The sequence below is a fragment of the Schistocerca americana genome, chromosome 5 (assembly GCF_021461395.2).
Source record: "Schistocerca americana isolate TAMUIC-IGC-003095 chromosome 5, iqSchAmer2.1, whole genome shotgun sequence".
NCBI classification, from domain to species: Eukaryota; Metazoa; Arthropoda; class Insecta; order Orthoptera; family Acrididae; genus Schistocerca; species Schistocerca americana.
In genome coordinates, this window is record NC_060123.1 from 586,089,019 (window position 1) to 586,104,322 (window position 15,304).

Sequence of the window (15,304 nt, forward strand, 5' to 3'; positions counted from 1 at the left end):
TGCACAATGTTTCTCAGAGAACATTTATTTTCTTATGTTTCATGGAGTACAAATAGGTTTCTCTTGCGTCTTCTCCCGTGAAATCATATGCCGGGCCTCTATCCGATGCTGAACCCTAATGTCTGTTAAATTACAGATATTGGAATTGTAAGCCAAATTGAGATGTGTTTAAGATGTTTTCTCCACCACGTTATCGTTTAAAGATGGAAGGAATAGCAGGTTTAACGTCCCGTCGATATCGAGGTCATTAGAGACGAAGCACAATCTCGGATGGTTTGAAGGATGGAGAAGGAAATCGGCCGTGCCCTTTCAAAGTAACCAATCCCGGATTTGCCTCGAGGGATTTAGAGAAGTGACAGAAAACCAAAATCAGAATGGCTGCATGCGGGTTTGAACCGTCGTCCTCCCGAATGTGAGTTCATTATGTTAACCAGTGGGTCGCCTCGCTCTGTAGTCCTCGTTTGCTCTTAGAGCTCATGCGCTCTACTGAACAAAATAAAAATGACAACTTACAACAGTGTCGTTATTAAGGTACGACGGGTGCTCAATAAGAAATGCAACATATTTTTTTCTGAAAGCGGGTGAGTTTTATTCAGTACTTTTGGCTATAAACCTCTACTTTTCAACGCAATATCCGTTCAATGCAGCGGCCTTACGCCACCTTACTGGGAGGGCCCGTATGTCCGCATGCTACCAGTCTACCGGTCGACGTCACAGCCAGTATCTTGTTGCATCAATCCGCTCCACATAACCCACATACTGCTTCCCGCGGAATGCAGCCTTCCTTGGGCCAAGTGCATAAAAGTCGAAATGTCCGAGATCCTTGGTGTAGGGTGATGAGACAAATGGTCCAATTAAGTTTAGTAAGCTCCTCTCGCGTGTGCAAGACTTGTTTGAGGTCTTGGGGTGTAATTGACAAGGAGAAACTCGTTTACATTTTTGTGGTGCGTTTCAACACTGCAGGAGTGACAGCTGCGTACAGCCGGCTGGCACGCGGGACATGGGACAGACAGGTTTTCGCGATCTTGCTGCGACAACGAGAGACCCAATGTCTCATGTTGCTTTTGTGCACTGCCAGGTCTTCGTAGACATACTTCAAGTGCCTATGAATATCTGCAATGCTTTGGTTTTGCACGAAAAGAAACTCAGTGGCATCTCTCTGCTTGGAACGCACCACCGTCAGAGATGTCATTTTTACAGATGCCATTTTGAAGTCACGTATAGCGCTGCAACCTGTGGGAACTTGAAGGTATAGGGGCGCACTCAGTCATTGTGAGGCCAGTTGAGACGCTACTTCATTGAGAAGTAGTGACACCTCTCACGAAAATTGACAACGGTCGGAGAGTGGTGTGCTGACCACATTCCCCTCCGTATCCGCATCCGGTGATGCCTTAGGGCTCAGGATGACATGGCGGCCGGTCGGTATCGTTCTGTCTTCAAACCCTTTTGGTCTGTGTTTGCTTGTTTTATAATCACTGGATCGGGAATATTTCACGATGTTCACTACAAGTCCAGCATTTGTTCAACCGAAATTGACCGAAAAAAATGTTGCAATACTTATTGAACGTCGCTCATATACACCTTAACGTCTTACTTATAAAAGGAACACATTATTGTAAGTAGCATAGCAGTTGTTGACTGCACCGTGTAATAAGTCATGACGCCTTGTTCTCAGCAATCGCGATGAGCACCGGGATGGTGCCACTGTGCGTCTGGAACGCGCTGTGCGGCTTCTCGCGCGGCGCCGCCGTCGTCAACAACAACCTGTGCGTCGCCGACGTGTGTCCCGAGGAGAAGCTGCCGGCCGCCGTGGGGCTCAACATGGTCTGCACCGGCTTCATGCTGCTCGCCGTGGGGCCCATCATAGGTAAGGCGCCACACACTGGATGCCAGACATCTCCCAGTACTCAGTCTTATGTAAGGGGCGTTCAAAAAGAAGTCAGCCAGAGGCACAGTTACAGAAACCAGTACCTGTATGTTAGAAGAATTGGCCCTGGCTGTTGAGACACTTGTCCTACTGTGATGCAAGGCGGCGAATGACTGGATCATAAAATTCCTGGGGCTGTGATGATAACCAGTTCCGCACGTACAGCTGGACATCGTCTTCCGAGATGAATTGCCCCTCAGAGCGTTTTTAAGGGGACCAAAAATGCCGTAATCACAGGGAGAGAGGTCCGCAATGTATGGAGCGTGGCCGAGAACCTCCCATTTGAATTTCTTCAGGAGTGCCGCGACTGTGTTGGCCGTATGCGGTTTTCCATTGTCGTGGAGCAGAATGACCTCACGGGTGAGATTGTCCGGTCGCTTCGATTTGATCGCTTGGCGAAGGGTGGTCAAAGTTTGCGAGTAACGCTGGGCATTCACTGTTCTCCCGTGCTGCAGGAAGTGAATTAAAAGGGGGCCATCTTGGTCAAAGAATAACGTCAGCATAACCTTCCCTGCACTTGTGTGGATGGCCTTGGCTTTTTTTGGTGGTGGTGGTCCAGGATGCTTCCACTGCAGACTTTGTCGGTTTGATTCTGGTTCGAATACATGGCATCATGACCCATCTCCAGCGACCACTTGTGCCAGGAACGCATTCCGTTCGCGAGCATAGCACTGCCTATGAGCAAGACAGTGAGCCGTTTGACATGCCTCCGGGTGTGCTTGAAGACTGTGGGGCACCCATTGGGCACACACTTTGCGCATCTGCAGTCTTTCCTTCATGATGGCGTGAACACTTCCGACGCTCAATCCGACCACGGTGGCTATGGCTTTCACTGTCACTCGGCGGTCCTGGGTAATGAGTGCATCCACCAGCAGGACGATGTCATCAGTGATGCATTGTGGTGCTCCAGACCGTGCATCATCGGCTAAGGACATCCGTCATTACCTGAAGCGGTTGTGCCACGCCTTGACCCTTGCAAGGGACATGCAGTGTTCGTCGTACACTTGTGACATTCGTTTATGAATGTCCGTTCCTCCTACTCCTTCCGCTGGCAGAAAACGAACAATACCTCTTTGCTCTTTTGTTGACGCCTCCACGTCACTGTTTGCAATGCGACTGGCAACGTTGGGAGATTGATGCATGCTGCTGCTAGCTCTGTATAGTCACGTGACGTGCAAGGGCTGTGAACTTCCACGGTCTGGTCGGAACCACACCTCGTTACAGTCCGCCCCCGGTAGCTGAGTAGTCAGCGCGACATAATGCCAATCCTAAGGGCCAGGGTCCGATTCCCGGCTGGGTCACAGATTTTCTCCGCTCAGGGACTGGGTGTTGTGTTGTCCTAATCATTTCATCCCCATCGACGCGCAACTTGCCGAAGTGGCGTCATATCGAAAGACTTGCACTCGGCGAACGTTCTACTCGACGGGAGGCCCTAGTCACACGACATTTATTTATTACCTCGTTACATACGCCACGATATTATCCTCCTGTCACCGATTTGCACATTCCAGACTCCGGCTGGTTTCTTTTTGAACGCCCCTTATACTGTGGGAGTACGTTGTGTCTTCCGACTACAGAGTGAATCATATTCAACTCTTTGTCTTCTAGTGAAGCACTCAGCAACGTAGTTTTTCGTTAAAAGATCTTCAAAACACTTGTTTAGGTGATGACCTCACTTTTGTTTCAACTTCTAAGCCTCTGACGAAAGATTCATTTAGCTCTGTGATCTTGTAGCGTATGACAGGAACTAGGGTCGGCCACGATGTGCAGAACTTCACGCGGCACAGTTTGGTGCCGACGTGCGGTCCGGTAATCCTCCTCTCTCTCGGCACTACACGGTACCTCTTGGCTTTGCTCGGTGCTTCTCGGTATAGCGCGACATTTAATTTAGCAGTGCGATGAGACGATTTCCCCCAGCATTTCGTGTGGCTTATTTTGACTGGCACAACTTTCTTCAGTTCGGTGGAATCATGTTGTAATCACTGTTTATCATTCACTATTCGTCGCCTAAAGCAAGTTCAGTGACTGTTGCCACAAACAGAAGCAGTCTGCCAATTTATCTCTGTAATCCTCTAAAAGCGAAAGGGAATCACAAACGAAAAGGATGAGAGCTCTCAATATCTATTATGCAGTTTCAATATCGACGGGCGTCGCAAATTTGCTATGAAACGACATTAAAAGACCAGGCGGAAAGAATTTACATTTTCAATTGACGACGTAAAAGCTAAAAATTAAGGCGATCGACAGACGACTTGTGCTGGATTAATTATTTTGTACATAAAACATGCATGCACGCGTGGGACATACAATGGGATTGGTGGTGGGAGTAGTGAATTTTCTGAAGTCGCACGCATTATTACATTGCCTGTTGCAACAGTTTTTGATGGAATTGAAAGAAGCGTGTGGAGACGTTGTACAGGAACGGGTTTGTGGCTGGAAATGGAGGAAAGAAGGTCCTATGAACATGTCCCGGGAAATGAACGGTCCACAAAAACAGCACAGAGCTGCATCGCATCCGCGTCACACCGGATGTTGAAAGTAAGTCTCCAAGGGATTCAATGCACGCATTCGCATATCACAAGGATGCACTGATCCGTAAGTTCCATCCTTTCTCTGAATAGCGTCACAGGCGTCGTGAACGCGCTGTTGAAGGGTTTGCACATCAGGAACTAGTTCAGCATACACAACGCTTTTCAGATGTCCCCAGAGGTAAAAACCCATCGGTTTTCAATCCGATGATCTAGCAGGCCATGCTGCAGGTCCCCCCGTCCTATAGAACGTCCGCGGAAGATGTTGTTGAGGTGTTGGTGAACTGTAATGCAGCAGTGCGGTGGTGCTCCGTCATGCAGAAATCATCTTGTGGTATTGCCAAAGGCACGTTCTCAACCATCCCAGCCAGAGCACGAGTATTCCGCAGCAAGTAAAGATACGTTCCTTATCGAGCTGTTGTGGAAAAATAACCGGTCCAAATTTGAGGTCGCCCAGAATCACTGCCCACGTATTGTCTGTAGCCCACAAAATGGTTCAAATGGCTCTGAGCACTATGGGACTTAACTGCTGTGGTCATCAGTCCCCTAGAACTTAGAACTACTTAAACCTAACTAACCTAAGGACATCACACACATCCATGCCCGAGGCAGGATTCGAACCTGCGACCGTAGCGGTCACGCGGTTCCAGACTGTAGCGCCTAGAACTGCACGGCCACTCCGGCCGGCTGTAGCCCACAGATGTCGATTATGCAAATTGATGTTGCCTCGTTGACAAAGAGGACTAACGACAGGAATCCCATAATTTTGATGATCTGGACCAAAAACCGTCGACAGAATCAGAATCCTTCTCATAGAGGATTAGCCGCTGCTGATAATGCTTGCACTAGTTGCAGGTTGTAGGGATAGTAGCGCTTGCCAAGTAGGCTGCACTAATCGTTCTTTGGCTTACTCCATGTTGGCGGACCATTTGCCTGGAGCTCAAGATCCTTTAGAATCCTTTAGTGTAAATCTGGTTTACTCACAATGCGCCGCCTCCCTGCACGTTCGTCTGTGTGAAAGGACTCATGCTCACACATATGCCCAAGAAGGGCTTCAAATGTTATCTGATGTGGTTGGTGTCTGTGAGAGTACTTGGTGTCATACAACCGAGCGTTTCCAACTGCTTGGCCGTACACAAACACCATCTCGGCTTGTTCCCGACATGAATACCGGACCATTTCGCTGCTTTCAGTACGCTGCGTCAGTCACACAGCCTGCAACGCACAAGGAACACACGGCACGTGGTCAGAGGAACTTCCGTTCGTCATCGCCAACTACCGCGGCAACGATGCATTTCCGGCTACATGCTCATAGGACCTTTTTTCCCCCATTTCTATTCAGGAATCCTTCCCTGCACTTCATCAGTTTTATTAATGTTTACTCTGCAGATAGCTGCAGAGTACGTTGGTTAAGTCAAAGGACATGCCTAGAACGAGTTTTCGGTTTAAGACTCGCTATCGCTGAATTTGTGAAGGAGAAAGGAAAGCGTAAACGAAAATTAGAAGATCTGGAACGGATGGCATGTCTCGCATTTTAAACAGAGTCTACGGCATACAAGGTAACGCAAGGCGAGAAGCGACTTATTTATCATTTCATGGAGAAAGTGGCTGCATTTAATAAAAAGATCGCATTACGGAAGGAAAAACTCCTGACAAAGAACACTTCCATTTTCCAAAGCTCAATGGCATTAAAGAAAAGGCGAATTTTGAACAATTTTTTGTGGCGTCGGAATAATTACAGTAACAGTTTTCTAAACGTCTTAGAACATTGCGAGTCGTACATCTGTTTTTGACCTGTTTTAGAGACCGTTTGCCATTTCAGTTAAAAGCGCCTCAGCTCACCTGCAGATACAAATGGTCTATCTGCAGTCTAATTCCTGTTTAAAGACCAATTCTTTTCCGTGAAAACTGTTCAGGAGTTCTATCTTCTTTTACTCGGGGAGAGTATCTACGCCTCCATAATGAGGCTGCAATTTATCCATCAACATAGGTGTGCGAAAGGCTTTAGATCGTTTACGAAATTAAAAAAGTCAGTATTACGTTTAAATCTGACTAACGAAAATCTGCGAACTATCTGTGTCTGACCATATGCCAACATTTTGTGGCTGATATAAATTTTATTATATCTTCAGCACATAAAAAAATAAATAAATGATGCTAAAAATTTGTTTTGCTTGTGTTCTATGTTGTTGAGAAGTATGAAACGAAGCTGCATGCAGCACGCACTGCTTTCACAGCTCCCACCTCCGCGCACCCTTAACACTCACACAGCGTGGTGTGATAGAGGGGGAAGTATGCATTGGCCGAAAGAGATGGATACATGTGCATGTGCACCGTACTCGAACAGAGGTCTTGCGCGTCCCTGAAATAAAGGATGTGCTACTCGTATTCCACAACCATCAACAGATGGTCCGCTACACCTGGATGAAGGTACATTGCAGGACTAGTAGAAACAAAATAGTAATGTTTTACCTAAGGAGGTCACATGTGATAGTTTAATTCTCCATTTAGATATCACAGCCAAACATTCTAAAACTTAGAGCTTCTGTCTGGAACATGCGAAACAAAAATTGAAAAGAGTCTATCTGATGTGTAGATAGAGATAACACAGAAATACACCTTTCACTACCAGTAAATGACTCGAATGGCAAAAGTGCCAGCGTTCAAGGATCTTCAGAAGCACCATTGCAAGCAGCTGCGTAGAGACACATGTACACTGCGTGGTTCTTACATCACCTCCACAGTGTACATATGGCGATATGGTGAAGAAGAGGATACTGGTTATGTACCCATCGAATAAATAAATCAGTATGATTTCAGGCCGCATTTCATCAACGTTTCTTCAACACGTCTGCAAACAGTTCCACTTGAAAGGTGATTTGTTTCGAAACGAGCAATTTTGCAGTGGATATAAAAATCTTGCGGCAGTTACAAAGCATTCTTTCACTAAATCTCCGCTACTGAAAGGATGCGCTGATTTCGCTATTTTAAAAGTTATGTGACATCTCAGTTTCATTCCGGCATCATTACGCATCACATGATTTCCTTCCTGTAACTACGTTGCTGGAAAGAGGTGAAATCGAGGTAACAGCCATATAAGGCTTTAGTAAGAACAACAATAGCATTATAAATGTACATATTCTAGCATAGATCGAAAAGTTTAGCTGAACTGATGACTAGTTTTTCAGAAAGCAACTGTAAATGTCACCTCATACTATATTTTTTAATTATTTATTTTCAGTTGACTTTGATTTTTACAACCATACAGCCATGTGCGATGCGTCAAAAATGTTCTTGTTTACTCACGAAATTATGGTATCGCCGACTCAAGTTCAAATGGCTCTAACCACTATGGGACTTAACTTCTGAGGTCATCAGTCCCCTAGAACTTAGAACTACTTAAACCTAACTAACCTAAGGGCGTCACACACATCCATGCCCGAGGCAGGATTCGAACCTGTGACTGTAGCGGTAGCGCGGTTGCAGACTGTAGCGCCTAGAAACGCTCGGCCACTCCGACCGGCCCGATTCAAGTCATGTGCATCATTCCTTTCACAGTTTTGCATGGCGAGTTTTCTGGGAGTAATTGAGCAACACTGCCTTGGTTATGACATCTTATAGAAACAAGACAAAACATACAAATTATTAAAAAAAGGCACAATAACATAAATGTGAGAAATTAGTTAAGACACTAAAGTTCCTTTAAGGTCCTACCTCCCTTCTATGGAAGATCTAGGCACAATGTTCGACTTGCACCTGAAAGTTTTGGTGTCTGTTATTGCCAGGAGTGTTTTCACGCTAAATGGTCCTCCACGTCCCATGTTCCTCATCAGCAGGGGTAGGGCATCAAACGCATCCCTTCGTTATTTGTACCAGTTAGTCATGTGGATAAGATTTGCTTCCTCTCCACATTCACAGAAGGTGTAGTCAGTTTCCTCCGAGTCGGTGAAGGTGTTTTTCGTAGCGTCCGTGGCTAAATTTCAGACGTATTACCGTTCTGTAAAGCCAGCGTGGGATGTTTTGTTTGGAATATCACCATGTAGCTAGGACGTATAGATAAAGCTCGTTATATTACCATCCCCCAAGAGATGGCAGAGGGTCTCCAGTGGTTATCCCAGTGGTTCCTTATCGATACCTTCAAATTCACAACAAAATTCGGAACTTAATGTGCTCATGGCAGTGCGTAGCAGTCCTTTGCCAGCATGTCTTCCAGATCGGTGCCCCAATAGACCGCTTCACATTAAGCTTATTCGACGCCATTAATTTTGTTTTGAAAACTGACCAGTTCCCAGTAGGACTGGTTCTCTGCGGCTATATAGACAGTTTATCCATTCCGGCATTCGAGGATAATGACGACTTTTGCGTGTAACCGTCATTGACACTGGCAGGGATTCCAAAACATTCTAGAACTTTTAATTTCAAGTTTGTAGTCGGATAACAAATGACAACATAAATATTTTTTCGTCTGATATAATTACAAATTAACAATTTCGGATTTTTCCCTTTGCTTTTACTTTGAAGCCTTGTTTCTTGATAAATTTGATCATTTTAGGCCAACGGGAAGTACGCTATATATGATGACCGAGCGAGGTGGCGCAGTGGCTAGCACACTGGACTCGGATTCGGGAGGACGACGGTTCAATCCCGCGTCCGGCCATCCTGATTTAGGTTTTCCGTGATTTCCCTAAATCGCTGCAGGCAAATGCCGGGATGGTTCCTTTGAAAGGGCACGGCCGACTTCCTTCCCCGTCCTTCCCTAATCCGATGAGACCGATGACCTCGCTGTCTGGTCTCCTTCCCCAAACAACCAACCAACCCTATATATGATGAGCGAATTTTCGAGTATAAAAATATATGACATAAATGGCCGTATCTTTTGACTGAATTGACCTAGAGGCTTAATATGTTTACATCCCCAAGGGACCGTAGAGCTTAATATGTGATATAAATTTTGACTTGATGCGCCTATTTGTTCCTGATAAAATAGTTATTAAAGTCGGACCGATGGAGAGACAGATAGACAGCAAAGCTATGCTGTAAAGCTACTTTGTTAGAATTGGGTCACGGAAACCTAAAAAGGCAAAAGACGGGGGAATGGACCAATGAGAGAATCGCATCGTGTGACTGGAGTCTCAGATTGAAAATATTCAGTTTATTATAAATTTACGTAAACGGATTTTTATGGTTTTTCTTGTTTAACGATCCTGTGATAAATGCTCACGTGTTAGGCCGCATTGATACTTGCTTTGGGTGGCATCCGGCCCGCGGGCCGCCTATTGGACACCCCTGCTTTAATATCTACAAACATCACTAAACTTCTTCTGAAAATGCTATATTTTCTTTTTTCTGTGAGGTACTGGATGGATTCAACAAAACATTTCGGATTCTGGGCAAATTTTTTGATTTAACTAAGGCGTTTGATTGTGTTGATCACAAAGTACTGCTCCAGAAGTTGGACCATTACGGAATACGGGGGGTACCTCACAATTGGTTCACCTCTTACTTTAACATCAGACAGCAAAAGGTCATTATTCAAAGAGTTGAGAATGGCCACGATGTGGGGTCTGAGTGGGGTATGATCAAATGTGGGGAGGGAGGAGGGCGTGCCCCAGGGACCAGTGTTGGGGCCACTCTTGTTGCTTATCTATACATACGATATGCCTTCTAGTATTACGGGGAATTCTAAAATATTTCTGTTTGCTGACGAAACTACCCTGGTGGTATAGGATGTTGTTTGTGCATCATTGGCTCTGTTTCAGATAGTGCATTTCGTGACATAGTTCATGGTTTGTAGAAAATAAACTAACACTAAATCACAGTAAGACTCAGTTTTTACCGTTTCTAACACACAATTCAACAAAAACCTACATTTTAGTTTTCACAGAATAGCCATATTAGTGAAACTGAACAGTTCAAATTTCTATGTGTTCAGATAGATAGTAAACTGTCGTGGAAAGCCCAGGATGTCGTTCAAGGACTTACTGTCGTCAATTTTACTATTTGAACAGTATCTGAAATAAGTGATCGTTCACACGAAAAATAGCCTACTTTGCTTATTTTCTTTGGCATCTGTCGTATGGGATTACATTCTGGGGTAACTCTTCCCATTCTATAAGGATATTTTTGGCTCAGAAACGGGCCGTTCGAGTAATACGTGGCGTAAGTTCGCGAACCTCTTGTCGACCCCTGTTCACTAGTCTGTGTACTTTGAAATTGCCCTCTCAATATATATATATATATATATATATATATATATATATATATATATATATATATATATATATATATACTTTACTGTCGTTTCTTGTTAACAACATCACCTTATTCCCAAGAATTAGCGGCTTTCACTCAGATAATACTAGGCCGAAATCCAACCTACATTTGGATTCCTTGACTGTTGAGTAGAAAGGTGCGCAGTATACTGCTACGTGCATTTTAAACAAGCTAAACAAAAGAATTCAAAAATCTTAGCAGTAAACCACGCGCTTTCAGATCGAAACTGAAGAGATTCCTCATGGGCCGCTCCTTGTGTTCTCTTGAGTTCCTTGAAAAATTAAGCTGATTCTTATGTTATATTGTTGACTGCGTTTCGGGTTCATAAACATTTTATTTTATCTGTTATTACTTTTTATGACATCTCTCTTTCTTTCAGGCTACGTCCGTGACGAGACGGAGGACTACCCGCTGTGTATGCACCTGCTGTCGCTCCTGCTGGCTATAGCGATGCTGTCCTGGCTCATCGAAGGCGTGCTGCACTGGTGTCGCCGCAAGAGATGAATTTGGCCTGTCAGAACCTAGTTGACGTTTGATCAGAGTTCGATTAATAATCGCCATGACTTTCAGTACATGACAACGTTCCTGTTGCGGGCAGTATGCAACCCTGTGCAACATGTAACTAACTAACTAACTATCTGCGGTGTCCTTAGAGAACATTGGAATCACGAAAAGCATGTGACAATATTATGTCTTTCCTAGTACTGTGAACGTTCTAGAGCATAAGGATTGAGAGGACATCAGTCATATAGACTCGTTACAAGCTGTGCGTGAAAAATTTGTGTTCTCAAGCGACAGTCGGTAATGAATCTTAGGGATATTTCCGTGTGCTGTGTGTTATAGAGCTTAAGAAGTGCGTTGCGCGAACTACGGGTAAACAAACGTGTTCTGTGTTTTGTCAAGATCTCAGTAACTGTTTCTTTAATTTCTTTATGTAGGAGGCCTGTCATAGTGAGAGTGTGCCAGTGTTCTGAAGTCTGATCTTTTAACATAATATGGAGAGCCAGAAAACATTGTATAGGACACAGCTGCAAGAAAACTTACCCTACACATGTTTGTGATAAAACTATGTGTATAATTATCACTCTCATATTCATTTTCAGACAAAAATATTTCTCATTTCATAATTATACAAAGTGCAACTGCAGCAAGATAATCTTATTGCAACAAATGTATTGTCTCAGGTCATAAGGCGGTATAAATATATTCCTTGGAAGAAACTCGCACTACTCGAGCATTAAGTACTGTGTTAGAATCAACACCACATTACTTATTTTCAAAGGTAAAATCCTACTTCGCAGTAATCATAAACCGTTTTTATACTGAAAATAAAAATTGTGTTTCAATTTTTCCCCTCTTGTACTTTATGAGATCAGAGGCTGTGTAGCAATACTATAGTGATCCTATAATCCACAGGATCTTAGCTCACACGCTACTCAAGCTAGATTTGGTTTTCTGTAACTCACATGAATCTAATGAAGTAATTGCGAAGATTGTTTCTTAAAGTAGTATCTGATGTAACTTATCACTGCTTCTAAATAAATTTTGACAGCTTATTCGTTTCTTCTTCTGTGAGCGTCATCGGGACGTTTTACATAAGGAAAAGAATTTTTCATGTAGACATCGGCTGTCCGTGAGTAGTGCTCTTCTGTCACAATGACCTTTCGTGCGGCAATATCAATCGTAGTTTGTTCATGTAACGTCAGTAAAATACTCTCTTCCTATAGAGCAATCCTGCTAGACTTTCGTGCCTCATAAGCATGATAAAAAGAATCTATAAGGCACTTTCTGAAGCATTCCATGCTGCCACAGTCATCCTTAAGAGGAATAGCTGAAAGAATGAACGATGGAAGGAAAAGAAGATGTGAGTAAAATAGGGCAGATTAGCAGCTCTATTCCCAAAGAGAGACAAACGCAGATCACATGCTCACTATTAACTTCTGATTATAATAAAATTTCTGGGCATTGCTTCCTTGATGGTTATTTGCTTTTATGTAATTTTTTATGACGTGTTTAGCATGTAACTGTTAGCATAGATGCTCTCTGTAATAACGAAAAGACAACATACATCAAGTAATAAGAGAGTAAGACAGAGCACATGTTAATTTTGGTTACAACATTCCTTTCCGGATTTAGCTTTCACGATGGAAGTTTATTTTTGTGTAATTTTATTTGATGAGTCGACTTCGTAACAACGAATATTTAAGAAAAGACAACATAGTTTAAGAATAAAGTGGAAGGAATACGACAGTTATCGGAAAAGCAAAGATACAAACTACAACAAATGCTGCTATTTGTGGAGTGCTCTGTCGTCACACGAAGGCTAACTAGAGTGTAACACCGCTTAACTGTGAATAAAATACTGCAGTAGGAGAAAAACATATACGCACAACACTACACTGCAGTGTGACGAATTATTTACATCCACCCCTAGGTACTGTTAGTGGCCAAGTTGCCTCTCTTCAGGTACTGAACTGTACAAAATTTCTAAATTAATATATTATATTTCAACTAAACTAAACTCCAGAATGAGATTTTCACTCTGCAGCGGAGTGTGCACTGATATGAAACTTCCTGGCAGATTAAAACTGTGTGCCCGACCGAGGCTCGAACTCGGGACCTTTGCCTTTCGCGGACAAGTGCTCTACCAACTGAGCTACCGAAGCACGACTCGCAGGAGAGCTTCCGCAAAGTTTGGAAGGTAGGAGACGAGGTACTGGCAGAAGTAAAGCTGTGAGTACCGGGCGTGAGTCGTGCTTCGGTAGCTCAGTTGGTAGAGCAGTTGCCCGCGAAAGGCAAAGGTCCCGAGTTCGAGTCTCGGTCGGGCACACAGTTTTAATCTGCCAGGAAGTTTCTTACACTAAACTCCGTCCGAAGAGGTCTCGGAAGGCCCAACGGTACCGACCGGCCGCCGTGTCATCCTCAGTTCACAGGCGTCACTAGATGCGGATATGGAGGGATGTGGTCAGTACACCGCTCTCCCGGCCGTATCTCAGTTTACGAGACTGGAGCCACTACTTCTCAATCAAGTACCTCCTCAGTTTGCCTCACAATGGCTGAGTGAACGCAGATTGCGAACAGCGCTCGTCTGACCGGATGGTCACCCATCCAAGTGCTAACCCACCTCGGCAGCACTTAACTTCGGTGGTCTTAGGGGAACCAGTGTTACCACTGCGGCAAGGTCGTTGGTAATATAATATATTCAACCCATTAAAACAGGAGATAGAACTATATCAAGGTAATATGTGGCCTAGTTTTCCTTACTGTCCCATACCCAGTGCCTTGCACATGACGCGACACACAAGGGTTGCCTACCTGCACGTGCAGGAAATCAGCCACATCCTTCGTCAACATCAACGTGACACAGTTTCGTCAGCAAAAATTCTGCTTCGTGAATAAATATCTCCTTCTCTCTTTCTTTCTCTCTCTCTCTCTCTCTATCTCTCTCTCTCTCTCTCGGTCAGTCATACAGTATGTAGCCCCAGAGCCACCATCTTGCACATGTTCAAAAATGCCTGAACGACCCGAATTGCGTAAACTGGCGGCATAGTCAGAAGTATCAGAACGACATGAACCGCATAAACGGTATAGTCTATATTATCCACATGAGCCGAATTACTCATCAAAAATAATAAAGCTATTGACAATATTGCTGTAACATACAGTATTTCCACATCTAAGCTATCTTTACTATTTATCAAAATACATGTGACACTTCTGATATACTTCGTGCCAAATACCTGACTATGGGCTCGCAAATTAATTGCCACAATGCTATTTCCAACTGGTCATTGTTATTGTTCAGTACCAGTGCAAATCACGTGTGGCTAAAATAACATGCTAAGCAGGCATTTCAGTAACCGATGATAGTTCCTCTTAGGTCTAAATGAGGATAGGTCCCTGGTGGTTCAAAAACTAAATTTCATCATCTGACCAAGTATCATTTTAAGGACAGAGGATAATACATAATGTTTTATACTAGAAAAATATAATTGACGTTACTAACTAGCTAATAGAGCTTTTCTTATTACTTGTGACCTTGGAATTATTAGTGGTTACGTACCAAGGGTGTTAAAAAACGGACTTCGAGGAAGACTGCGACATTTATTGATAGGAACTATGATGGCAAGGCTGTCTAAAAAGTTTACAATCTCGATGATCAGTTACTAAGTAGTACTAATATCTGTTGCATGTTTATCCACCACGCTTTAGTGCAACAAATCGGAGATAAAATGATGTGCTTTGCTAAGATCTTTAATGCAGTGTATCATTTAAACTACAGCCCGAGGTATGTCTTCTGATAACACCAAATACGGAGTGTTAGCGTAGTCAACACTTCGATAAACGTGGTAGCAGCTCGGTTCGTCCACGTCAGTGGCTTTGATGGACAAGATTCCTCAGCGTGGAAAGTTTGAGGTACGAAAATTAAATCTTTACAACAAAACGAGATTGTCTGTATTGTTAATGACGATACTTATTCTTCTGTAACAGTAAAAAACACACGTGGCGCTAATGGTGTATCTTGCAGGTGAACGTGCAATTCGACAATACTTCGATCGTTGCACCACACTTCAAA

At 43.8% G+C, this 15,304-nt stretch overlaps 1 protein-coding gene and 1 non-coding gene across 2 annotated transcripts in view; both read left to right on the forward strand.

Annotated features, from left to right (window-relative positions):
- Positions 1 to 12,076, forward strand: part of LOC124616562 (monocarboxylate transporter 2-like) — a 63,678-nt gene extending 51,602 nt beyond the window's left edge. The window contains exons 6-7 of the mRNA XM_047144882.1: positions 1,676 to 1,867; positions 11,108 to 12,076. Of these exons, the coding sequence (XP_047000838.1) occupies positions 1,676 to 1,867; positions 11,108 to 11,232 (317 nt within the window). The 3' untranslated portion in view covers positions 11,233 to 12,076. The remainder of the gene's footprint in view (positions 1 to 1,675; positions 1,868 to 11,107) is intronic.
- Positions 12,077 to 13,482: 1,406 nt separating this feature from the next.
- Positions 13,483 to 13,557, forward strand: Trnas-cga. Its single transcript has one exon. It is a non-coding gene; the product is annotated as a tRNA-Ser (tRNA).
- Positions 13,558 to 15,304: the final 1,747 nt, after the last annotated feature.